Source organism: Sminthopsis crassicaudata, chromosome 1, assembly GCF_048593235.1.
Source record: "Sminthopsis crassicaudata isolate SCR6 chromosome 1, ASM4859323v1, whole genome shotgun sequence".
Classification (NCBI taxonomy): domain Eukaryota; kingdom Metazoa; phylum Chordata; class Mammalia; order Dasyuromorphia; family Dasyuridae; genus Sminthopsis; species Sminthopsis crassicaudata.
This window is the reverse complement of record NC_133617.1, coordinates 176578612-176605356: the sequence shown is the minus strand read 5'-3', so window position 1 is coordinate 176605356 and position 26745 is coordinate 176578612. Positions and strand designations below refer to the sequence as shown.

General features: G+C 38.1%; 1 protein-coding gene across 2 annotated transcripts; it reads right to left on the bottom strand.

Moving 5' to 3' along the window:
- Positions 1–1996: 1996 nt before the first annotated feature.
- Positions 1997–24530, bottom strand: CD83 (CD83 molecule). Of its 2 annotated transcripts, none has more exons than XM_074272109.1 (5): positions 24325–24530; positions 24032–24192; positions 5746–5977; positions 4973–5079; positions 1997–3418 (listed from the first exon to the last, which is right to left on the bottom strand). In XM_074272109.1, the coding sequence occupies exons 1-5, from the start codon at positions 24356–24358 to the stop codon at positions 3278–3280; spliced, it is 675 nt and encodes a 224-aa protein (XP_074128210.1). In that variant the 5' UTR covers positions 24359–24530; the 3' UTR covers positions 1997–3277. The 2 variants fall into 2 exon arrangements, with proteins under 2 accessions (XP_074128210.1, XP_074128220.1); XM_074272119.1 differs by having other exon boundaries at positions 24032–24150; positions 24325–24525.
- Between the last annotated feature and the right edge of the window lie 2215 nt (positions 24531–26745).

Sequence of the window (26745 nt, the reverse complement as noted above, 5' to 3'; positions counted from 1 at the left end):
GATCTCATCATGTATTAGCTCTGTAACTGTAGACAAGTCACTTCTTCCAGGCCACAATTTCCTAAGACTCTTAAGAGGAAAAAAAGGCACCAACCTGCATTAATACAGATGATTTCCTCAAACAGAAGTTCTTTGTATTTACAAATTCACTGGTCCAGTTTCAATCCCTATTAAAGTTATTTTAAACACATCTTAACTCCTCTACTAGATTGTAAATTCTTTGTGGAGCAGAAACTCCTCTTATTAATTAACCTTTGAATCCACCTCAACATCTAGAAAAGTACCCCTGTACATAGTAAGTTGCTAAATAAATATTTGTCAAATATTTAATGAGGAAGAGAGCAATGAAGATTATTTGGTTTGGAGAAGAGTGAGAGCAGATTGACATTTGGCTTCAAAAACGAAAAGGTGAAATTGTATCATGGATAATTTACAAAATCACTTTGTAAACCTTAAAGTGTTTTATAAATATAATTCATTATTATTAACTATAAGGTAAAATTTCCTTATAAAAGAATGAGGGTTGTTAAACATGGGAAAGGTTTCTGAAAGAGATTATAAGATTTATTTCTCTATAAATTTTTTTAAGTTCTATTCTCATTTGCCTCGTTGGTAGGAGAAAGAAAGAGGAGCTATGCATTTAATTATGGGGGGGGGTAAATGAGATTGTTAAGTGAAAAGAATATGAATCACTTTGGGCTTTAAAATTTCTAGTTAGGAAACCAAACTATGGAAAACAAATAGGTGTTAAGACTTTTAATTGTTTTATGCAATAAAATATATTTAGCCCTAAAGAAGGGCAAGACAGTGATAAAAAGACAAACTGCTCTTGCTTTGAACAAGGATAAACCACAATAAATGATTCAATCATAACCACTGATTAAATTGAATCATTTCATCAGCTATTAGAAGAGGTCTCTCTTTACAATCAATCAGCATATTGTTTTTAACCAGAGGACATTACTGTTGATTTAAACAAAGCAATTGCTATTGGAATATGCTTAGTCCTGGATCATTTCTATTAGGCTAAGTAATGTTCAGAGAGAGGACATTTATCCAGAAAATTTAGACAACAACAACAAAACAAAAAAAAAAAAGAAAAAGAAAAGAAAGAAAGAAAGAGAAGAGAAGAAGAGGGAAAAAAGTTCTCTAGTTTAAATGATCCTAGTAAGTTTTTCTAGTTTGGCTGAATTAATGGAGCTCAAATCTCCACTTTTTTTTTTCATGTAAACACAAAAGACTATTGCCTCTCCTCTCACCCCTGCTTCCAAGAGGTGAGCAGCCTTCGTTTTATTCCATGTATTCTGAACTCATCTAGTGTGAATTCTACCAAATCAAGTAGAGAGAGGAGAAGAGCAGAGCCCTTTAACAGGATGTGAAGCTGATGCTGCTACATCTATGACTACATTTTCTACCCAAATATTCCAAAGTAGCTGTAAATTAAGCTCTGTAGGTCAACTGATAATCAAAGAAGGACTACAAAAACATTGCTTTCCTGGACAAATGAAACATGATTAGCATGAGTCCATGATGTTCTTCCTATGAAATACTTGAAAAGCTACAGGCAAACAGCATCAAAACAAAGCAAAATATCCAATCAATTCAATTTCTTAAGTCCTATGTCCAGGGTTTTAGTGATTAAAAAAAATAACTAAAGTTTGATCATCCTATAGAGATGTTTGGTTGGGGTTTTGAGGTTTGTCTGTTTTTTGGAAGGAGTGTTTCTCATGCCTAAAAAGAAAAAAAAAAAAGAAGGGGGGAGTGTCTTAAAAACAAGACTATGTTCAGTCTAAAATCCTAAAAAATTGAAACTAATCAAATGTCTCATGTTTCTGTCAGTGCAAGAGAAAGAAGTGAATCCCCTTCTCAGAGTCCCCTGAATCACGTAACGGTGACAGTCAAATTATTGGTTTCTATTGTGTAACTGTTTGTTCATCTTCTGACAGCCAAAGGACTTCCACCCCCTAAGAGTCAGATTTTCCTTTAAACACCACCATTTATTCCATTCAACTAAAATAACTTTATTTAAAAATTTACTAAGTTCCAGGCACTATGCTAGGGCATACAAAGACAAATCAGGGAGGGGGAAGGCAAGGGGAAATACAGATTCAGAGATAGCATGAATGTATTAAATAACATATTAAGTAACATGGTACTAAACCATTTTCCAATTCTGTCTGACTGTGTCTCTCTCTCTCTCTCTCTCTCTCCTCTCCATATAGACCTCTTTCTTTCCCCCCCTTTCCCCAGTCCTCTTCAGAAAAATCTTCAGACACAGAGCCCTTACATTTACTAACAAATGTTGCATTAGGGAATTAGGAAGTCAAAGTGCTCAACTTGGCATCCTTATCACACGTGTACATTAGCATAGATAGTACTTTTAGCTCTGAAAAATGTCTTTTGACCTCAGGTAAAACAGTACAGAAGAGAGCCAAGTTTTGGCATCAGACACAATAATTGGCACAAGCTCCATAGGAGATTAGTGATTCCTGTCTGAAAATGTCCTTACATTAACTACCAAGTGTGTCTGTGCCTCTGAATTCCCTATAAGGCATGTATTCATCCAACATGGCATCTTTCTTCACAGTTTCCTTGCAAATGCCTTTCCCTAATAAAAAGGCATTGCTGAGAAATGGTTCATTGACCTGTTATTTCAATGTATACATGATATACATAATTGTCAAGCCTTCAAGTTAGAGAGTTATTTAGTAGCTATTTCCCACCACCTTGAAGCAGAACATGTCAGTCTTCTTCAATACATCTGCACTGATGCAGCAAAATCCAAACAGCTTCCAAGAGGTCTCTCTGAGGTACAGGAAGGTCACTTATCTGACTTAGGGAATCAAGGCTCTGAGTCCCATGCAGGAGTTAAGTCTCATACATTCATTTTTCTTGAAAGCATTTTCCAGCAATATCTCACTGAGGGTAGCTGCCAAAAATTCCTTAGGTCAGCACTCAAAAGGAGGAGTTTTTAGCTGATTGGCCAATGGGCAGAGTACATAGCTGGATGGGAAGCCTTAAGATGTTAGTAGGAGGAATCATCCTGAGAGATGGTGCTTCCATATTGCCGGAGCTCTGCATCAGAGGCTCTGTGTATGACCGCTGGATTGGTCCATTCTAAGGCATGTTCTAGATGGGCACTATGGATCTACTTTCAGTCATCTCAAAAATGGTGATCCTGCCCTCCATCTGAGTGTCTTTGTTCTTTTGGCTGACCAAAGAACCATGAAAGTTTGAGAGTTCTTGGTGTTCTAAAAACAGCTCATAGAGGGAAAACTCAGACCAAGTCTATCTTCTGAATTGTTGTTGGACACATCTGTTGAATATTTTTCTTATTTTGGAAGTGGATGTGCAGAAAAGTTTGTTCCATGCCTTGTTTGTTGATATCTGGAAATATGTTCTGTAGTTTTGCAAATTTCTTTAAAAAAAAAAAAAAGGAGAGAATGAGTAAAAGGAGTAATAGAAATGAGAAGTGAAAACAGTCTAGTTAGCAATGGAATTAAAATGTTAATTCATGATGATGGCTGAATAACTCCTTCCTGGGAAGGAAGCTCGCCATGTAGCCCAAGAGGAAAAGACTTATGTATTCAATTATAGTTTCAACAAATATTTGCTGAGTCCGTGGCAAATATGTGATTGGGGGACGAAGGAGTAATACAGACCTTTCCTTCCTGCTTCCAGTGGACCATGTGTGCTAGCTCAGCTGTTAGGTACTTTGAGAATGATAAAGCCCCTTACTGACCACCAAACAGAAAAGAGTCAATGCTCATAGCTAGTCAGGGGATGACATCATTATCTCAAAGCACAAACTTTTCAGTGCCCAGGGACATTAAACCTGCCAGAAGCAGAAAAGGTCTTCATCATCCCCCAATGGCAAATCAGTGAGTTCACACTGTGGTTTTCAGGGATCAGGGAGACAACTCTTGTGTAATCACTCAGCTATACAAAACTCATTAATTCCTGATTTCTTCTTCTCCCCACTACTCTCCTCCTTTTGGACTGTCACCACTGTCCCGGAAATGGCTTCCAGACAGAGGTTATAAGTTTCTTGAGGTTATATCTCTCTTCAAATTCATTTTCTAAGTAATAGTCATAGAAGAGAATATACACTCACATGTGCCAATGCAAAACAGTAAACATATTGCTCCCTTCTCCTGTGCTAGTTTTCTTGTAGGACTTATCCTTTTGAGTGTTATGTATTATTTTCTCCTGCTATACTTTAGACTCCTGGAGATTCATAAGGATTAACCGTGTTTCACATGCTGCCTTTTCTCCTCAACAATAGCTAGAACATAGTAGGCATCTGACAAATGTTTGTCCTTTGAATAAGACAGACTTTCCTAGAGCTCTGGTAACTGTGATTATTAATAACTACAAAATATTTTTAATTTGTCCAGTAATCTTTGGCTCTGTTTCAATGCAGATTCAAATACATGATTTCATTTTATCATCACAATAATGCCTGAGCTGTTTCCTAAAATTATTTCAAGCTCCATGTACTTCAGAGTGTACTGTATGCAGAGTGAAAATAGAAACACGGTTTTTCTGCTGCTTATTAAAGAACAGAGACACAACACAATGTGGGCTATAGAGGGACAGTTTTGGTGTGAGGAAGATCCAGGTTAAGTTCCTGCCTTTGATGGGTACTGACTGAGTGCTCATGGGTAAATACTTAATCTCATAGTGCCCCCAGGCAATTCACTAAGGAAGTTAGTGAAATTTCTTCATTGAAAGGAACTGAAGTTCCATAGAACTAGTATGATCAGGTTCAGAGATATTCACACCCACAATACACACACATGCACATTTATTATAACATCCTCCCCTCAAGAACTTTAAAGTTACTTTTAAAATTACTTTAAAATTTTTTATTAAAAAATAACAAATGTTTCTATGCTCTGCCATTGCTATCATCATGAACAATTAATAAATGTTTGCTGAATGGAATTGAATATCTTAAGAAGATACTTACACAGGTAAAAATGATGAGAAATACATAAAACATCGCAAGAAACAATAGTAAGAGAATTTCAGCTCGGTATTTCTTATATTTGTCATTATCCAGCTCTATGGTACAACCTGACAAAAAAGCACAAATCATCTGTTCAGGATTTTGTTTTTACTTCCAATAAAAGATCTATTACTATCTCAAGTACATCATTCCCAGTCTAAAAAAAAAGTCTATTTCTCTGCCATTTCTGTTTCTGCCTTTATATCAGCACCATGATCTTTGAGTATTATACCTTGAAGTAAAGAAGGGAATAATGGCCAAAAGGGAGGCAGGGTGGTATACTTTAAAAAGCACTATAAAACCTGGTCAATTCCTGAATTTGCTACTTACTACTGTTAGAATAATGTACTGTTTCTGCCCTTGGGATATTGTGCACTTTATTCAAATTCCAGCTCTGCTATTTCTAGCTATGGAATTATAGGCAAGTAATTAGATATCTCTGAGTTCCCAGTGTCATGGTTAGACTAAATGACCTTTAGATCCTTTCTAGTTTTAACATTTTGTTAGATTTACTCATCCCATTGGGGAGGAACATGATGATCTGACAGTTGCTTAGTGGGATAGTTAAAGGAGGAAGGAGTAGTTAAAGCACTGTTGTTGTTCAGTCATGTCTGACTCTTCTCAAGCCTATTTGGATTCAGCTATTATATCCTAGTACTTAGAATGTACATACAGTGGCTTTGCAGTGATTGCTGATCATGGCAAATGGAACAATATGCAGTAAGTCACCATACCTGTCACTTTGAGTTCTACTGTGGCAGTTGGGCTGTTTTCTTCTCCTGGTGCCCACAAAGTACATCTGTAAGTCCCCACATGTTGGCAGGTAGTATTCTTGATCTTTAGGGAACATTCTTCTGAAGGGCAGGCCTGTAATGAGCCATTTGTTTCTTTCTGATCATAGTATTGTTCACTAAGGCTTAGGTTCATCCCCAACATCTTGGTCAGCTCTCCACTTTGTTCATTAACCTGTAAAATTTGAATTTTATTGAATTTCATTGAATTCATTGAATTTCAAAGCTGGACATGACCTTAGGATTCATTTAATAAATGAAGAAATTGAGGTTTACAGGAAGGAAATGATTTGCACAAATGTAGATATCTAGCCTGTGTTTCAGCCAGGACTGGAACACTAGCCAGAGTTTCTGACCCAAAAATCAATCCTCTTTCCACTACCTTTTAATAGCATTGCATTTTACAGACCAAGAACTACAAACCCTGAACCCAAATACCACAGCTGTATGTATAAATTTTTCAAAGAAGCAATATTAATCCTGTTTTCAAAGAAAACATGGGATATAAGAAGTAAAAAAAAACCATTATATACACAATAAAATATCTACTTTGGAAAAAGAAAACTGCTGAATCCTGGACAAATTTGGGTGACTGACATTCAATGGACCGTTACTGCATGATACATAATTTCTTGATTTACTACAACAGCGCACAAATCCACGATGATAAAAGAAACAAAACTGCCAATTCGATTGTAAAATAAAAAGACTTTTCCAGGTTCTTGATTTCTTATTAATGCTCCTTATACTGGTGTGAATTGAAAATCTGAGCCCATCAGCAAAAATATCACAAAGGGCCTAGACCCATTCTTTAACAAAGAATGAAAAGCTCATCAGAGACAGACCCCCTTCATTTTCTGGAGGATCCTTAAATTTAGAGGCTTCTTTGCTAGAGCTAAGATGATGATAGCTCATCTTTCTCTAGCTTATGAAAGTATGCAAAGCATCTTCCTTACTACTACTGTGCAAGGTTATTAATTCCATTTGAAACTGATGCTTTGACCATGAGCATAGAGCTAGTCCAAGATCACATTCAAATCTTAGTTTCCTGACTGTAACATCCAGCATATATTCACTAAACCACATTGCCTGCTATACATTAGATGTTCAAAGCACCAAATGTGATCACAAAGAATAGGACACAAGTAAAAAATGAATAAACACAACACATGTACTTGTAATTCAACCAGTCCAAGGCAAACTTCTAAGGGGGTTTAAAAAAAAAAAAAAAGACATATAACCTCGAGTCTTCTTTAATGAAGCAATAGATTGGAGTTTATTGACTTGCTTACAGTCTAGTAAGTATCAAAGTGCCAGATTTGAACTCAGGCCCTCCTAACTCCAGAGCAAATCTCTTTTCATTTTCTTATCAAATACCAAAACTTAAATATTAAGATGAAGGATGCTATCACAGACTTGATTTTACTATCAGACAAATTTACAAAGTGAATTAGTCATTACTTCTTCATTTCCCCTATTTTTTCCTAAGGAATAACTTTTACTCCAAATCTTCAAGTTCTTGGTTCTTTCCCATCCTACAACTTCTCAGCCCTATTAAATCAAGCTCAGCTAGGTGTCAGAAAGCTGCTCATAACTAAATTTACATAAAGGTACAAATAACTAATTAAAATCCTTAGTATGTTCACAGTTTTAAGGGTATTCCCATTTTAGCAAGGGACAATCCTATTGCATATTCATACTCAAAAGAATGAATCTCTAATGGTAGAATACCAGACATTACTGATAGGCCATTCTATGCAAGAAGGAAAATCACTAGGTTCCATCACTAGGTGGCAGCCTACTCCATCTATAGGTATAAGATTGATCACATTCATTGTATTTCATGAGCCTATCTTAAATGCATTTTATTCTTCTTAAGATATACTCCGCATATCACTCCCTGATCAAATACTTTCAAAAGTTTCTCAAGTACAACGTCCTGACTTTCCAGACCCTCTGCAATATCTTTAGATCTATCTGCCACTGCCCCCATAGATGAAATATCTAACTGGTCTATTCACCCTCACCCAATAGAGCATTCTTCCATCTCGGTCTTTGGGGATATTGTTCCATTTGCCTAAAAAGTGCCAAGTCCTAGCTTGCTTCAAGGTCCAGTTTGAGTCCACTTCCTTTGTAGTCTTCCCTGACTCCCTCAGACCTAGGGATCTATCCCTCTTTTGAATTCCCTAAGCTTATTGCCTCATTTAAATCCAGTTTATCCAGGAATCAAGACATTACTTCCAGGAGGTCATTGATCATCTTCAAAATCAAAGGTCAAACAATGACAACAGCAACAATGGTGATGATAGTCTAGCACAAAGAGTCATGTAGTGCTAGGGTTAGAAGGAACCTCAGAGAGATCTAGTCCAAATGTCCAATCTTACAGATGAGGAAACCAAATTCTAGGAGAATAAAACCATTTGCTGAAAGCTCCTGAGACCCTCAGAGGCAGTATTAGACCCCAAAGCTTCTTATTCTAAGTCTGATGTTCTACCATATTTCTTCCATCCATTTGACACTTACCATTTGCCATCTTCTAACTTTGGCTTTTTATAGATGTGTTCTTTTTTTCTTCATTCATTCAACAAACACTAAATGCTTACTACAGCGATATATTCTAAATATTGAGATAGGTATAAAATAGCTAAAATGCACCTCCCACCCTCATGGAGTTTATAATCTAGTGGGAGATTAAAGTATGTATAGATAAATATAATGCTTTTTGTTCAGGTATCCAACTCTTCATGACCCTCTTTGGGGGTTTCTTGGCAAAGCCACTAGAGTGGTTTGCCATTTCCTCCTCCAACTCATTTTAGAGATAAAGAAACTGAAGTTAAGTGCCATGCTCAGTGACCAGAACTTCATATAAAATGCTTAAGAAAATGTTTTTTAAAATATTGGAGATCCACACTAAATTAGTCAGTTAAACACACAGGTCATCATTAGAAAATTAATATAAATACCAGCCCATTAAGGTTACAAAGTGTGCCATGAACTCTACTGGAGGGAGAAGGAAAATAAGAATGGAACCCTTTTTTTTTACATCTGTTATCAATCAAGTCCTTCATATTTTACATCTCACCATTCAAGGATATGCAGAGTTATCTTCCCAAAACACAGTACCCATACCACATCAGATCACAAAAGTCTGGATAGAATTTTGGCAAATAACTCACAGAATGTTGAGCTAGAAGGAGATCATGAAGGTCAAGGCCTTCATTTTATTTTATTTTTATTAGCTTTAATTATTTCTCCATTCCACATTCCCTCTCTTCACAAATGAAGTATAAAAAGGAAAAACAAAGCCCTTATTACAGATATGCATAGTTCAGCAAAACAAATCCCCCAATTGGCCATGTCCAAAAGTGTTAGTCACATTCTGCACCTTACTGAGCCTTATTCTACATCACATCTCTCGAAAGAGGTTGACTGCAGACTTTAAGTGTTCTGAGACTCTGGTTGATTTGAACACCTCCATTTTACTCCCAGAACTGAAGTGACAGCTATAGTGACCTAGCTAAGTGTCAGAAGCAGCATTTGAATCTTCATCTTCTGACTCTGAGGCCAGTGGTATTTCAATAACTTAACCACATCACTTTTCTGTGATAGATTTTTCCCTCGCTGACTTGACTGGTCAGTTTGTTACTAAATCAGAGGGCTCCTTTTCAAGTGCTGCAGTTTCTAGTTTTCATCTTCCCCTACATACAGAGGTTAGAATATGCCATTTATCACCCCACCCCTAACCCTATCATCAGTTCTGATTTTTTTATCTGAAAAAGTTGTCCCCACCTAACCTTCCATTGATTTCATGTAATTTTCAAGCTTTCTAAATGTTAGCCCTGCAAACGGTAAGACAAATTATCACTTTTAGGCAGACCTTTCAATGGAGCGATATTTGGACAGCTGGGGGTACAGCAATGACCAAGGGGAAGTCCTGACATTTATGGCAAATTATTCTTAGTTTGTTCCTGCAGCCAAGAAGCATTTTATGAATACAAACAGACATGATCAATGAAATGATTTTGCTGCCACTCCCTTTGTTTTAAAATGCAAGTTCCTAGTCTTTTTACTTTACAGTGAAGTCTAGTCTATAAAGATCTATTTTCCTGAGAACTCTCCCCCACCCCTTTGCTTTTAAGAAAAATAATAAATACTGAGGCACACGGGCAGGAAATTGAGGGAACAGCTTGTGAGGTCCTCATGATACCTCCCCTGGAGAAGAAAACACAGTTTTCTTTCCATTGCTATTGCTCCTTTATTAATTTGGGAGTTTACCAGATCAGCAGAAAGACTGAGTTTCCATCCCTTCATCCCTTTCCGTTCTATTCAGAATTCATCCTCCGTGAGGCTATAGAGACCTCTGGTGGCAGCCTGATCATTCCTTCCTAAAGATTACTTGGAGCCCTAACCTCGCAGTCTTTCCTAGAACTAGTCTATGAGAAAAAATTAATTTTCTTGGCCATATTTTAGGTGTTGAAGGATTTCTTCCTAAATAATTATCAGAACCCTGCTGGAGAAAGGTAAAGAACATGTGGCCTTACAGATATTAGGAGGGGGTGGGAGGTCAATTAAGTATGCAGATTAAAGCAAAGTCAGAAGTCAGACAGCTTCTTAAACACCTATCTGGGTGAGCGCAAACGTGAGCCTTTCCAATCTAATTAAAACACGAAATGCTGCCTCATCATGTGCCCTGGCCCTGCCTCCTCCAGTCCACACGCCCCCACGCCTTGGCAGACACATGCTAACACTTGCTAGACAGGGCATTTAACAGGTCAGACTCCTGGGATAATCCAGTGCTAATGCACGCCAAGTCTCCTCCAGGTGATGCTACAACTGTTCAGCTGCTGCCAGTTTAACTAATTAATTCTGCCCAGGCACTTCAGGTATTAGTGCAAGAGACAATGGGCAGCCGCCGTCTCCATGCCGCCGCAGCATCCTGCTTCTCCTCTCTTAATTAACCTTAAAATGTGCTCAGCCCAGATTTGTTCCCTCTGAATTTCAGTGGGACTATATTTCCACAGAAACCCCCGCGTCTGAAGTGACAAAAGCTTGGAAGAATGACAGGAACTTGCAGGTTATCTACACCTGGTTTTCTGCGGAGGGGAAGGAGTGGGCAGGGCGGGAGTGGATGGCTCCTGCCCATCCATCTCTCTAATTCCCAACTGTTCATCTGGAATTCAAGAGAAAAACAGTCCATCCCACTGGAGGCAGCAAAAATATAAACTATTGAGTCCATTTACATAAAAATGGCTTCATTACCATGCTGGCTGCTGGGAATTACTGAAGCAAGAATCTTGCCGGTGATCAGGGACCTGCCGGCAGTGTCCTTCTGCCTAGCTTCATGAGATAACTCATTTTTTAAAATTCAGCAACAACAACGGAAATTTGCTTTTATGGTCACATTTCCATGGGCCACTGGCAAAGTCTTCCAAAAGCCACTGGCCATTTTTAGTAGTAGATGGGAAGGGTGAAAGGAAAGGAAGGGAATTCAAAGCAATGCAATCAATTCAGTTCAACAACAGTTTATTAACTGACAACTATGTACTAAGTCCTGACCAGAACAAAGGGAAGGAACAAAAGGAATGGTGTAAAGGAGGGGAATGAGCTCTGAATTTAAGTTTTGGCAACTTCTGTGTTTCCAGAGATTTTGGGACGCCTCACCCTTTATATTCCAGGGAGTTGAAACAGCTATTAATTTAACATAACCAAAGTGGAGTAGATTGACAATGAAACCGCTTACCCTAGTTGTGGGAGGCACACAAAATGGCATGACATTTAAATGTCATGTTCAGAGTACAGAGGTCAATGGAAGAGACTTCTTTTCCAACAGAAATGAGCCCTTAAAGTTTCACCCCTTCTTCCCATTTTGCCTGCTGTATCAGCCAAACTGCAGATATGGACAGAAGGGAAGTGCTATTTATTTTGTCAAACATTTCTTATTTATATTTTAATTTGGTTTGGAGTGACTGCACTTGGGAGTTGTGTGAGTTTGACCATTAGTTTGACACCTCCATGCTAGACAATCTTGGAGGTGTCTTTCAGAACTAAATTTATGTTTCAGGAGCTTCTGCTTTTCAATTTATGCTCCTAAAGCAGATTCGCCTCCTTTTAACCATCAAAACTGTTTTTCCTCTTGGGACCAACTCCCTTTGAAATAAAAAAAACCCTTAAAGATGGCTGAAAAGTTATTTACATTAATGGTCCATATTCCAAATGAATTGTGTGGCTCACATAGAAGATTTCATGGAGAAAAATTCTGAGTGAGGACTTAAGAGATGGCATGGTAAACACCATTATGAGCCCTGTACATCTAAGCTGTTTGACAGCCCAAGAAGAAAGACTAAGAGTAATGACTTCAAAATAGGGGAAAAAACAGAATGAGAGAAAAAATGATCTTCTATTTTTCTATGTTGTAAATTTCTTGTTAATCTGGAAACTGGACAGAAAGATCAACTATTAGCAAGATTAAATGACTTAAATGTGTGTGTGTGTGTGTGTGTGTGTGTGTGTGTGTGTGTGTGTGTGTATCATTGCTCTCCTTTAGAGCATTTTTGGAAATAGTCATTTCTAACAACAAAAACTCATCTTATTCATTCACAAAAAAAAGGCTGTTGATGAGAATACATTTAGATCACCTAATTTTTTTAAAAAAGCTAAACCACAATATAACTTGGACACTATTCACTCAAAACAGTCAATTCTTTTTGATAGTATTTTCTTATGTTGTGTCCTCTCCATATTAGCTTTCAGTCAGCAGTTTCACTCCTCAATTGAACTACAATAGATCAAAGAGATGAGACATCAATGACTTTTCTTTTGACTACTTCTGAGGCTACTAATTTGACTAAACAGTGTAGACACTAGGCTCTTCATCTAGGGCAGGCATTTGACAAAACCAGAGCATGAACCAAAGACCTGAATAAAGAAAAGGCCACGGAAATATTCCTCTTTCTTTTTAATTGAATTGTAAAACACAAAAAAAATTTCAAATGAAAGAAAAACTCACTTGAAACAGAGCTATAGAAAGAAAATTGGAAAACTGTTAGCACCAAAACCCAACCACAGCAATATTTCATTTGGTTTTGAATGTCTAATTAGGGGAAGTTTTTTTTTCCTTCCATTTCTTCACCATTTTTCTCCAAATATAGACTTCTTCAAAGCTAATGAGTACATATTATTATGAATGTGAAAGGTAGTATGGCATAGTGGATAGGGAGCCAGCCATGTAGTCTTTCTGACTGAGCAGAGTGGATAGAGTACAGGTCATGGAACCAGAAAGACTCATCTTCTGAATTCAAATCCTACCTCAGACACTTATTAGCTGTGATTCTGGGCAAGTCACCTCACTCTGTTTGCCTCAGTTTCCTCATTTGTAAAATGAGTAGCAGAAAGAAATGGCAAATCACTCCAGTACTTTTGCCAAGAAAATCCCTAACTGAACAATAAAAGATGAGTTCATAGGTTGCAGAACATTTGTAAGGCTGCAATGACATCATAGGACAAAATATGTGTTTCTCCAATATTTCATCTAACAAGTTGGTAAAATAGATTTAAAAACATGGAATTGGTATTAAATTAATCTAGGGTTTTCCAATCTTATCAAACAGCTTTCTTTTACTGCATTCTTTGTACACGAACCTTCATGTACCTTGGCTTCTAACTCAATTAAACTGCCAATATAATCCCCATCCATCATAAAAACAACTCTTTATTACATGCAAAATGGTTTGGCTCCCAGGCTGATGTCATAATGAGGGTAGAATGTATTAGTATTAACATGGGCTTTTTTTCCCCCCGAAAGGTAATTTTATTAGAAAAATGGTTTTCTTTCTTGAAATTTACTAAGTTTAATTGACAAGTCTAGATTTATAGATGTTATTAGAATGATTCATCTCGATAGTTCTTAAATGACCAAGGAATTAAACTAGGGCTTTGCACAAAGTTTCACACACAGTAGGCATGTTATCAAATATTTAATTAAATTAAATCTTTGTGGAATTCAGCAAGCATGAACCAGCATTTTTACCTTTACTTAAAACTCTTCTGGTTCACATAATCTCTTCCTGATAAACTGAACTGCTATGTGCAAAGCACTGTGGATACACAAAGATGAGTAGGAGGATGAAATATGTACACTGATGACCATTATAAAAATTGGGATATAATTAACTTCACTTATTATATCTCAGTAGTGCTAATCCTGTCCAACTCTTTCTGACCCCATTGGAAATTTTCTTGGCAAGGATACTGGCGTGGTTTGCCATTTCCTCCAACTCAGTTTACAGATGGGGAAACTGAGGCAAACAGGGTTATATGATTTCCCCAAGCTCATACAGCTTGTAAGTGTCTGAGGACATTTGAACTCAGGAAGATGTCTGCTGACTCCAGGCTGGCGCTCTATCCACTGCACTATCTAACTGCCCCATATGAAAGGATATTTCAAGGATGGGAATAACATGAATGAACCTGTGCATTAGGATGATTGTTTTATCATTACTTAGAGACTTAGAGGCAGGAAGGCAATTTAGGAGGTCATTCTTCTAGCAAAAGATGACGCATATCTAGACTGGAAAAATCACAACAAAAATTAAAATAAAAGGAAAGATGCAAAAGCTATGAAAGTGACAGGCTAGATAGGGTTTGAGTGGATCTATGAATGAAAAAAATTTGGAAACAGGATCTAAACTGAAGATTTAAATAATCAGTGGAAATCCTGATCATGGAAATTCCCTCTACCAAAGCAGGATGACCCACAATAAAAGGTAAAATGACCTCCCCAGAGTTGCACAGTCACTAGGTATCAGAGGCAGAATTTGAACCTTGGTCTTTCTGGATTCCCAAGCTAGTTTTCTCTTTGTTTTTCTTACTTTTCATTTTCAAGTGAATTTTCAGATATCCAAACAATGGAAATTTTTTTAGTCCCTGATGACTGACTTGGTGGTCACAAATTAGTTTGCATCACCTTCATGTACTGACCCAAATCAAATCTGGCTGTCATCTTGTCAGGATAAACAAAAACAAGTACTACAAAGGATAGGAAGACTTTATCTTTTAAATTGTTTTCTCAAAGCATCATTCACCCATTTGGTCATCTGAAGTTTCTTCTACTGCCCCTAGCCTGGGAAATCATATATCTTTGAAGAGTGCCTTTCAGGGCATCAAGATGAGTGTTGTATTTGAATTCAACTCTTATTGACTACTCTATGAAAGCCAGGTTTTCTCAGTCTACAGTTAGAATTACTATATTGTTAGAATTGCACCAGCCACCCCACAACCCACCTGTTTTCTGACGGGAAAAGGCAAGGATAGCTGAAGAATTATCATGTCATAAAATAATTTAAAAATACATCTGGGGTCTACAAAGGCCAACATATTCCAGGTTCTTTAGCCATCCAGGCTATGCTATAACTTCAGTTAAAGGAACTCTATTAGGACTATGGCTCTGCTCATCAGAACCACTTCACCTGAAATCTTGCCCTTCCTAGAGAGAAGAGGCTGAAACAAATGTGGGAAGCTGCTTTTGCATCACCAGGAGGAGCCTCTGAACTTCCGTATCCTTTTATAGGTTTTGACGAAGGCATTCAGCCCAGGCCAGGCAGATCTCATACCACTAAGCTTCTCTCTTTTGTCATGGAAAACAAGTTCCTTCAGCTCTACAGCAGTCAGCAGCCTCCTTCCTTCCTCCAGCTCTTTAAAAAGCATGACCTTTTTAGCTTCTTTGGAGATTTATGGACATTAGCAAGAGTGACATTCAGAGGTGTCATTTCTGTTCCTTGCTAAGAATGTAGTTTATATTCTAAGACACCTCCTTCCACCAGGTATTGTCACTGGAGTATTCTAAAGAGAGAGTCTGCAATCAATTGAGAACAGTAAGGGCAGCTGGGTAGCACAGTGGACAGAGCACTGGTCTTGAAGTCAGGAGGACTTGAGTTCAGATCCAGCCTCAGACACTTACTACTTGTGTGGCAAATCACTTTGCCTTGTTTGCCTGCTCAGAATTATTCACTATTTCCTCATTTCCTAAAGAATAAAGATCAAATTTTCTAAGATGGCATTCAATGCTCATGATATGGTCCCAGGGCAATATACCAAAAAGAGCATTTCTGATACAGAATCAGCAAGCTTTTGAATATAGGCTCCACTAATTACTAGCAAAATTATGAGCATAATTTTCCAAATGAGGTGGGATGAGTTAGAGCAAATGTTCTCTAAGGGTATTTCAGCCTTATAGTCTAGTATTTCTCTATATGATAGCATCCAAATATTTAGATTTTTTGAGTTTCTCAATCCTGCTATTCCCTTCAAGAATGCAGATTACAATCTGTTTATGCTGCCCATCCCGTGTGACTCCTATCCTTGTTGTTCTTCATTTATTGAAGTTGTTCCTATTCTTTATATCTCCATTTGGGATTTTCTTGAAAAAAAATAGTGTTCCATTTGTCATTTCCTTCACCAGTTCATTTTACAATTGAGGAAATTGAGACAATCAAGTGACTCACTCAGGGTCACACAGCTAGTAAGCATCTGAGGCCATATTTGAAATGGAATCTTCTTGATTCTAGGTCTGGCAGTCTATCCACTACATGACCTGGCTGGCCTATTCAGGCCTCCCATAAATTTATCACCCCTCAGGCCAGTGGCCTTCCTTGCTCCCTGGACAGCAGAGAATATAAGCGGGACATTTAGGCTATTTAATAGTTATCATGATTGTGAAGATTTGACTCCTCCAGGAAATGTCCACTTGCTGATCAGGCAGGGCAAAGATTTCATACCTAGAATAACAATAATCGTAATGATGACAACTATAATTTATGTAGCAGCTACTATGTGCCAGACATTAATGCTAAGTACTCTACACATATTAATTTATTGTTCCTTATAGCTCTGAAAGGCAGGTACTATTATATCCCCATTTTACAGATAAGAACTCTGGGACAGAGATTAAGTGGCTTGCCCAAGGTAACACAACTAGTTAATAAGTATCTGGGGATGGATTTAAACTCAAGTCTCCCTGACTCTCAGTATTTAACACAATATCTGGTACATAGTAAACATTTAAATTGATTGCTTGACTCCAAACCCAGCACACAATTTAGCTGCCTAGGTATCAACAGTACTAAAGAGCACCAACTGGCAAATAAAATTTTATAGTTTATAGTGCTTTCTCTCAGGTATTATTCCAGTTTATGCTGCATATCTCTCATTCATACAAAGTAGTTGGACTATAAGACAGGGACTGATTTGTCTTTTCTTTGTATCCCGAGTAATTCAAACTGGCTTGACACATAGTAAGTACTTAACAAAGACTTGTTTTGACTTGATTTGGCTTGAGGGGACAAGGTCACATATATCACCAGAGTAGGGGAGACTGATAGTGGTAGGAAAGAGTAATCAACTGGGCAATATAAGAAAAATCTAAAGAATAATTTCTCCTATTTTACAATTTGGTCCAGGAATTACCCTTATCCGGAATCAAGATGCTAGTGAGATCTAACAGGTACCTGCTGATGGATTCAAGTTTAATGGACTTCTGGGGATCTGCAGATCACAGCTGCCCCAACCTCTCATCTCTCTCAGAGCATCCTCTCCTCCTTCTAACTTTTATGAATTGTCACTTCAGGAGATAATAGTCTGAAAATATAACTGGGTTCCAGAAATGTTTAGATCATTTCATGACTGATAAGTCCATAACAAGATAAGGAGAAGCAGTCCAGGAGGTTCCAATCTTTGTCTCTCAGCACACAGTAGGCATTTAGTAATAGTGATCTTGCCCAAAACATTCTTTAAGGCCATTGTGCAGAAGATTGGATGGACCATTGGGTGATTCAGTTTTGTTGTTATAATAATAAAAATGTCAAGTTTGATTTTGCACGTGGAAGTCATTTCCCCTTTTTCTTTTCCTTTATCCAGAAAAGGTCACTTGTTCTGTGACGCATCCCTTAGCAACCCTGACCCTGACAAAATGGGTGTTCCTTAACCTAACTTCCTCTTTCATTCTTCTTCATCCTAGACGACTTGTAAGTAGGCAGGACGTCCTTCTTAGCTCTCAATCACTGCAACATCAGCTGCATACTTTAACAGATTACATTGCTATTTGTGGCTAACATCAATTATAGCTATTCTTATAATAAGAAAAGCTGACACTTAATGGTAATACATGTGCTCTATACAAATTGTCTCATTTGATTATCATAACAAACTTGTGAGGTTATATGAGTCCTGTCTTTCTTTTACAGATAAGGAAGGTCCATTGACTTGTTCAAGGTTACATTGCTCCTTTTCAAACGCAAAGCCAGTGCATAAACCTAGGTCTTTTAATTCATAAAATCTCAGGGTTAGGAGGGACTTCAAAGCCCACTTAGTCCAACCTAAACCTAGACAAGAATATCCTCAACAGCCTACTTACTCTTAGAAGGGTCATCCAATCTGTTGCTTCCACTCTAAATGTAAACAACTCTAATTGTTAGGAAGTTTTTTCTGCCTTACCCCAACCCTAAACCACTGCTTATCTTTTGCCAGTTTTTGAGTTCAAATGCATTGTCTTCCTACTAGATTGTGAACTCCTTGAGGACAGGAGCGGCTTTCTTAGTATCCTAGATTATTAGCACAGGGCCACTGACTACTGACCACTACATGAGAGCAGTCATTTCTGTGTCTCTCTTTTCTCTTTCCTTTTGCTCATTTATTCTCATAACACTAAGAAAACACAGTGGATAACAACAGAGAATTGAGGAGACAAAAGAAAACACAAGAGACCTTGATTGGCAGATTCTCATTTGGGAGAAACCTGGTCCAGTGGGAGGAACAATAGAATCAAAGGTAGTTGGCTTGAGAGAACTCTCACTAGTGACTCACTACCTTGGAAACATGTCAAAAACTTTACCTTTTATATCTCCATTTATTTCCCCATCAGTAGAACAAAATGGCATTCCTCCTAGACTCACATGGATTCTGTAATTAAAAAAACAAACTGGGCACTGTCTATAGAGTGTTTTGAGCTAATTGGCTAAAATTAGTTGATAAATACATGACTTGTATGGGCTTGATTTTTATCCCAGGTAAATCAATGCCATTTGGACAGTGATTGTGTATTGCACAAAGCCTAGCGGACTAGAGATGCTCAATGGAATTTGTAATTATGAGTAATTAAAATGGTAATAATGATATGGAGAAATTCTACAGGAATTTGCCCCACTATGCCTAACACTGGAAACCAGCTTCAAAGATGGCATCTGCATAACCCACTTGCTCCAGGCTCAGTGCCATGTAGGGAGAAAAATGATTTTTTTTTTAAAACGCATGCTTTTAAAAGATAAAATAAGCTGGGATAGCTAACCTGACACAGATACCTACTTAAAATTCCTCTTTTTGTGGCTCCCTTTCTGCTTCATTTGTACAATTTTCAAGAAAATAGTGGAAAAAATTACAAGGTATTTTATCTTCTGTAAAGAAACATATTTCACCAGGGACCTTCCCTTCTTCCTTCTCCCTCCCTCCCTTCCCAAACACCACTTTCTTCTCTGTGGAACAAATACAATCAATACAAACATATAATTATTGGGCTGGAAAATCACAAACATCTACAGGATGTGACCAAACTTGTTAAAAGTATTGAAAAGTCTAATAAATATCACTTTAGCTATGTCTGATAGGTTTATTGCCATAGCGATAACTCCTTCACATCCCAACACCCAATAGGTTATTGTTGTTTTAATAAAACTCGAGTTTGATTTTAAATGGCCTGGTTTCACAGACAACAGAGAACGAGGAGAATGTTTAGTGGTGGTTGAAAATGAGGAAAGATAAAGTCCTAAGATTTCCTGCAGAGTAAATAATGCAAAGAATATGTCTATAAAAACAACCACCTACAGCTGTACAGTTAGAACATCAGTTAAAGGCCCATAAGAAGCAAAGGTTAATGACTAAGGTTTACCACATCATTCCAAACAACCTAAACACAAAAATATTGGTCTTAACAGCAGCTGGAATTCTATAGTCTAAAAATCCATCCACTTATTTCATGAAGTATTTTTTAATTACACCCTTGGGGATTTGTGTATTGCTTGCTGATTACCCTTTGGAGGGGGTGGTAGGTTCTCTTCACAACTACCCCTCTTTTAATGACTGTTTAATTCCACATCTGTCTAGCTTAGAGCTATTATGTTGTTTGGTGGTTTTGTGTTGGGTTTTTTTTGTGGGGAGGGGAAGAGGGTTCTTACCATAAGTAATTAAGGAAGAAAATGCAGAAGTATTAAGAATAACGCTAGCTGAGGGATTATGGAAAAGAAAAACTATATTTGCTGTATTTCAGATGACTAATGACTAAATGAGAAATACTTCTATTTTTATACTGAGTGGTGACCTTACTGCTGTACTTTTCCCTGGTTGTGGCAGCTAGGAAGCTTAGTACACAAAGTGAAGGATTTGAAGTCAAGATGACTTGAGCCTTAATCCTACCTGAGATATCAACTATATCCTGGGTTATTCTTTCAGTCCCTGATCCAATAAAATGGGAATGATAGATAATATCTATGATATAATGATAGATAACACTCTATTGGGGCATTGTGAGGAATACATAACATAAGCAAAGTTATTTGCAAACCCTAAGGCACTATGTAAGTGAAATTTATTATTAGTCAGACAAAATTTGAAATATTGTATTGTCCTGGATACCATATCTTAGGAGATCAATCAAGCAATCAACACTTATTAAATATCTCCAATGTGCCAGGCACTGTGTTAAATTCTAGGGATACCCCCCAAAAAAAGACAAAAGACAATCCCAAACTAGTAATTTAATGGGGGTGATAAAAAACAAATAAATATATACAAAGTCAAATTGCACACAACATTAGTAGAAAATAATAGGAGAAAAGCATGAGAATTAAGAGGAGTTGGGGAAAATTTCCAATAAAAGATGAGATTTGAATTGGGAATAATGGAAGTCAAGGAGGTCAGTAGTCAAAACAGAGAAGGGAGAGCATTCAAGGCATGTGGGACAGCCAGAAAAAAATGCCCAGAGGTGAGAATTAGCATGCCTTGTTCAGGGAACCCAGGAGGCCAGTATCACTGGATTGAAGAGCATATATTAGGAAGTAAGGTATAAGACTAAAAGGTAGAGGAGAGCTAGGGTTCTAAGAGTTTTGAATGATGGGATTTTGGAAGGGACAAGGAGCCACTGCAGGTTATTGATTAGGGGGAGTAGTTATGATCAGAACAGAGGCTTAGGAAATTTGCATTACTGATTGAATGGAGAATGGTTGATATTGGTAAACTGGAACAGAGCCAGAAGCATAGAAGTAAGATGGTGAATTTGGGAATTGAGAAAACTGAGAATGTTTAACCTAGGGAACATTCAATTCACTGTATTCTTATAGTTTAATTATATGTAAATAACCTAAGAAATGAAGGTGAAAAGAAACATTGTCATGGATTTATGGGGTTTATAATCTAATTTGAGTATTTGCACACAAATAACTATGAAGGAAGGAAGAATGTCTTAAAGATAAATGGAGATTAAGAAAAAAAAAGTGTTACAGGCAATAAGTGACACAGTGGTATAGCAATGGGCCTCGAGTTCAAATTCATCCTCATATACTTACTGTGTGGTCCTGAATAAGTCATCTAACCTCAGATAGGAAAATAGGATTAATGAAAAATGGGGCACCCACTGCCCCAAAGTTGTTGTTCAGATAAAATGAGATATTTGCAAAGAACTAAGCATAGTGCCTGGCACAGAGCAGGTACTTAATAAATGTTTGTTCCATTTCTAAAAGAAATTTGAAAGGAAAGAGACTATTTTCCTATTTTCAAGAAAGGATTCCTGAAGGGAATGGTACCTAATCTAGGCCAAAGCAAAAGATTTCAATAGGTGACATATGGAGAGAGCATAGTCTGAACATTGAAAGTATCACTTGTACAAATGAATAAATAAAAACTTTAAATTGGAATCCAGCCCCTGTGACTCTAAATGCAATGCTCTTTGTGTTACATATGTCTTCAGATAACTGAAGATATAGCACATGCCAAAGTCTTTAGACATGATCTGAAGAACAAAACTAGAAAAAAATGAAAGGAGATTATAGGGACATAAATTTGATTGATCCCGAAAATTGTTCATTAGATCTTCTATTCCTGTTCTTTCTCATCACCACTATCCCCCATTTCTTAAGGTTTTAGCTTATTATTTACTTATTTGTTTTTCCATCCGGTTGAGGATAAGGATTGTTTTCATTTTTTTCATTGTATCTCCATGGTACATAAAACCTAGTAGTTAGCAGGACTTGGGTGATTGGATTCCACTGAATTGAATGTTAAGGTTGAAACAGCTGATAAGCAGTAGATAAGCTCTAGACCTGGAATTAAGAAGATGGGATATTAAATCTTGTGTCACATACTTATTAGTCATGTGACCTGGGTCAATCACTTAATCTATCTGCTTCAGTTTCCTCAAGTGTAAAGCAGGGATAATTATAGTATCTACCTCCCACGTTTATTGTGAGGATAGAATGAGATAACATTTGTAAAGCTCTTAGCAAGCACAATGTCTGGCACATAGACCTTATACAAATCTTTATTTTTCTTCTTCATCGCTCTCTTTTAGAACTGTCCCCAAAAAGTACAATGAAAATGCCTCATACTATAGTAAGTTTCTTGTCACCAGAAATCTTTAGGGAAAAAAAATGGATGACTTCATCTTGAATATCTCTTGGCTATCACTAAATGGAATTTGTTCTTTGTGTTTGGCTGAACCAGGTAATTCAGAACTCCCTTCTACCAATCTACCTAGAATTTTATGCTATGATATAGCACCCTCTCCACTTTGTGCTCACATCAGCTAAAAAACAGACATTAACAGAGGACACCAATCTCCTACCCTCCCCATCCCCACCACTGAAGAATGCTAAAGAAGTGAAAATACAGTCCCCTGCCCTAAATACAATTTAGTTAGGGAAACAAGCCTTCTATACATAAAAAGAGTTACACCTTTTTATTGAAGAAACCAAGGGCTATGGATATGTAATATTAAATACAGTATCAGATGTGGAAGATGTGCTAGCTAGTTTTTTTCTCTTTAAAATCTTTGTCATAAGGAATGGCTTAATAGAGGGAGGAAAAGGGATGACCTCAGAAATTTATAAGATTTCAAAATAAAGGCATCAAAATCATAAAATATTTTAGAGAACTAGCAATATAGGAATATATATGTGTGTATGTGTATACACACAGAGAGATATAGATATAATAAGTGGCGAATGAAAGGCACAAACATTAAGTTCTCTGGTAGCAATTTTGCTATAATGTAGGTGGTAAATATTTCCCAGTTTTGTAGATGACTAATTTGTCTTAAGTTCATACAGCAAAAAAAAAAGAGCCTAGAACATCATGTTTCTTTTGGGTCTTAGTTGTGGCTGATATCTAATGCCTAACATTAATTTATATTTCATTTGGGGAATATAATCAGATAACATCTTAGAAATAGAACAGTTTAGAGTTGAGTTCTGGAAGAACATCTAGTTAAATTCCCCCATTTCCAAATGGGGAGAGTTAGGTTTCTTTAAATGTACTTGCACACCTATAGATGTAGAGGATATGTGCTCAAAGATAACCCCATTCAGGGTCTGCTTGTCAGCCTTGCTGAAGTGAAGAATGCCAGAGGAAATGGGTAAGCCATAAATTGAATACCTGAAAGTTGACAGTTTAAGTGAACTAAAAAACAGTTTTCAACAGTTTGTTCCTTTTCCTTAGGGAAATGTGCGTATGTATATATAGACATACATATATAGGTATATAAAATTGCCCCAGACACAAGGAATGTGAAATTATTTCATGTTTTCGAGTTCCAAATGGAACTTTCTGACCTTGGGGACCTTTTGGTTTTGAGGAGAGTCATAAAGACTCCTGAAGTTAACCCAAGTTACAAGTGGAGGGAGGGAAGAAGAGGAAGAAAGATTCTGATTATGGATTAGTTATAGATACTAAGTTTCTCTGCCATGGACTTTTACAGTTTGTAACAATGAAAAGTCAGTCAAGCCTTAGTGCGCGGAAGGGTCTCTTACCTGACAATGAGGGCATCTTAGTAAAGCTAGGATCTTCAGAATACCTTTTTCCTTGCTCCCATTGGGTTACTCTCTTCAGGTTCCTCAGAACCTTAGGAGCTAAGTTGTCCCCCGCGCATTGACTCTGCCGTTAAGCAGAAGGAATTGCCCCTGCTCGTCTTTCTTACCTTATCCCAGAAGATCATCACGTATGGGGTCTGAGGGTTCCAGGGGGCTGCACAAGTCAGAAGGGCATCCTCCGAACATATCACCTCCACCACCTGTGCCGCCGGCACCAAGCACCAGGCTGAGGGAAAGAGCCGGGACACCAGTGAGCCAGAGTGGATGGCTGAAGGGAGGATGAATGGGGCGCAATGAGGAAACGAGGAGGGGGCTAATTAAACATTGTGGCGCCCCTCCTCACCTCCCTGTCCCCAAGAGCCCCAGGAAAGGGATTTCGGGGTCCGTTTCGGGCACTTACTGCAGCTCAGGATGAGAAGCCGGAGAATGCGCATGGCTTGGGGAGCGAAGCTGGCCACGGCTGAGCGCAGAGACGCAGTAAAGAGTATCTGTTCGAAGCTCTGCCTTCCAGGACGCCAAATCTCACCAACTGACTGACTGCTGCGTCCGAGATCTCAGCCTTCTCTAGCCAGCGCTGGGGCTTCCCCCCTGTGTCGTCACCCCCTTGTCCCCCTGAGCTTTAGGGAATTCCCCCTGCTGGGAGACTAAGGCGCCAGTCCCTCCCCCCAAGTTATTGCGCCACTTCGGGGCAACCCCTCCTCCGCCCCCACTCCCAATTGCGTGGACAGCTCCACCTCCGGCTGTCCTTTCCCTCTCCCCCGCCTTTCACTTTCTCTTCCCTTTCGACTAGGTTGCTTCCCTGCCTAGAGGCAGTGTCATCTATAATATGAGCCCCATCTATAATAGGAGCCTGCACCCCTCTCCTGCCCAGTTCTCAGCCAGCCACCCTGGGGGGAAGCATGCGGAAAGACGATAGCTTCGGAAAGTGAATGCAGGGGCCCCTTCTTTCTCTGATTTCTAGCAACCTCTACCTGAACTACTCCAGTGGGGAAAACTCCTCTTTCAGGTTCTGTTCAAAGGAACCAGAATTTGAGCAGGGTGGCAAGTCCCTCTAAAGGAGGATATCGTAACCCTTTCTCTCCTACCCGACGTGCTTTGGCTGGGAGGTAAAAATCATCTCCAGGTAACCTTTGGAGATGATGCCTGATGAACTTGGGCTGGCTCTGAAGGCACAGTGGTCAGAGGACTTCTCCTGCCTTTCCATCATGATCCTCATGATGGGGACCAGCAGAATGGGTGCCCTCAGATGTCCTGCTTTCTAGAACCTCAGGTCCCAGATAGATCACAATGAGTCATTGGGAGAATATCTTTTTCTTGGAGGTTTTTGCGTCAGGTGTTTGTATTAAGGTGGACTTTTCTTAAAATACAAAAACTCAAGCTACTTTCTGCCTTCTCTACAGCAGAGCTTTGTTTCCCTTCTTCCCTCTCCTATCTTCCACCCCACTCACCATTCAGCACGCAAATGGAGATCTCCAACATCCTTGGAGAATTACATATGTTAAATCCTGGTCACAGCTCAGAAAAAAAGCACATTGGAAAGGAATTTCCCCCAAAATGTTCTCTAATTCATCCTTCATACGACCACCAAACTGGTTCTCCTGAAGCATAGGTGGACCAGTGTCACTTCCATGTTCAATAAGCTCCAATGACCATCTGGTCTGTTCCTCAAGTACTACATCTTCAATTTATGTATATTTGCACTGACCTTATCTAATTCATTAGAAGCAGTTAGATGATGGAAAGAATAAAGTGCTATGTCTAGAGTCAGGAAGACTTAGTTCCAATTTATCTGAGTTACTTACCAGCTGTATGATGCTGGACAAGCCACTTAATTTCAGTTTACTCACATGCAAAATAGGGACTATAAGAGCAGCTATCTCCCAAAGCTGTTGTGAGGATTAAATGAAATAAGATTTGTAAAGGGCATGACTATTTGCACAATGTCTGGAACACAGTAGGCACTTAATAAAGACTGTTCCCTTCCCTTTATGCCTCTTGGAATTCATTATGTCCTTCAAAGTTGTACTAACATAACATCTACCTCACAAAGTCTTTTCTGATCTCCAGGGCTGCTAGTGTTTCTCTCCACCCCTTCCAAAAAATTTGCCTTACATTCATTTTATATATATTTAGTTAATTATCTTCTCTCCCCTCCAATTTACCAGGCCATTATTTTGTTCATTTATCTATGTATTAGCATTCCATGATGTAAATTCGTTGAGGGCAGAGATTATTTCATTTTTGCTTCATCTTTAAATCCTTAACCTTTAGCATGATCCTTGGCACATTGGAGGTACTGGATAAACATAGAGTTTATTGAGTGATTTTGCTCACTTTCATTAATTGATTAAGAAATTGTTAAACAATAAATTACACTGCCTTATAAATGCTCTAAGATTTTGTGCTCAGCTTAAAATGTATATTTTATAATATATAAAAAGTTCTAAATACTCCACACATATTTTTGAATTAAATTATAACAAGTCATCTGGACATTACTCAATTATGTGAGTTAAGAGGTCAAATTGGATAAAGTGCTTGATTTGGCAACAGGAGCCTGTTTGGAACTCTGCCTTATATTTCATTCATTTCACTTGTGTCTGACTCTCCATGACCCCATCTGAACTTTTTTTGACTAAGAAACTGGAGTGATTTGCCATTTCTTTCTCCATCTCATTTTATACATGAGGAAAGTGACTTGTTAACAGAGTTAAGTGACTTGTGCCGGGTCATACAGCTACTAAGTGTCTGAAGTCAGATTTGAACTTAGGAAGTTTTCCTGATTCCAGGCCTGGACTATACACCATGATGCTGCCCAGCT

What these genes read in the sequence shown, in the direction of transcription:
- CD83 (XM_074272109.1), bottom strand. Translation starts at nt 24,358, where the DNA reads ATGCGCATTCTCCGGCTTCTCATCCTGAGCTGCA. An exon ending in GCTTCTCATCCTGAGCTGCA is followed by an intron (nt 24,193 to 24,324) that starts GTAAGTGCCCGA and finishes TCCTCCCTTCAG; the next exon opens with CCATCCACTCTGGCTCACTG. An exon ending in TGATGATCTTCTGGGATAAG is followed by an intron (nt 5,978 to 24,031) that starts GTAAGAAAGACG and finishes CAAATTTTACAG; the next exon opens with GTTAATGAACAAAGTGGAGA.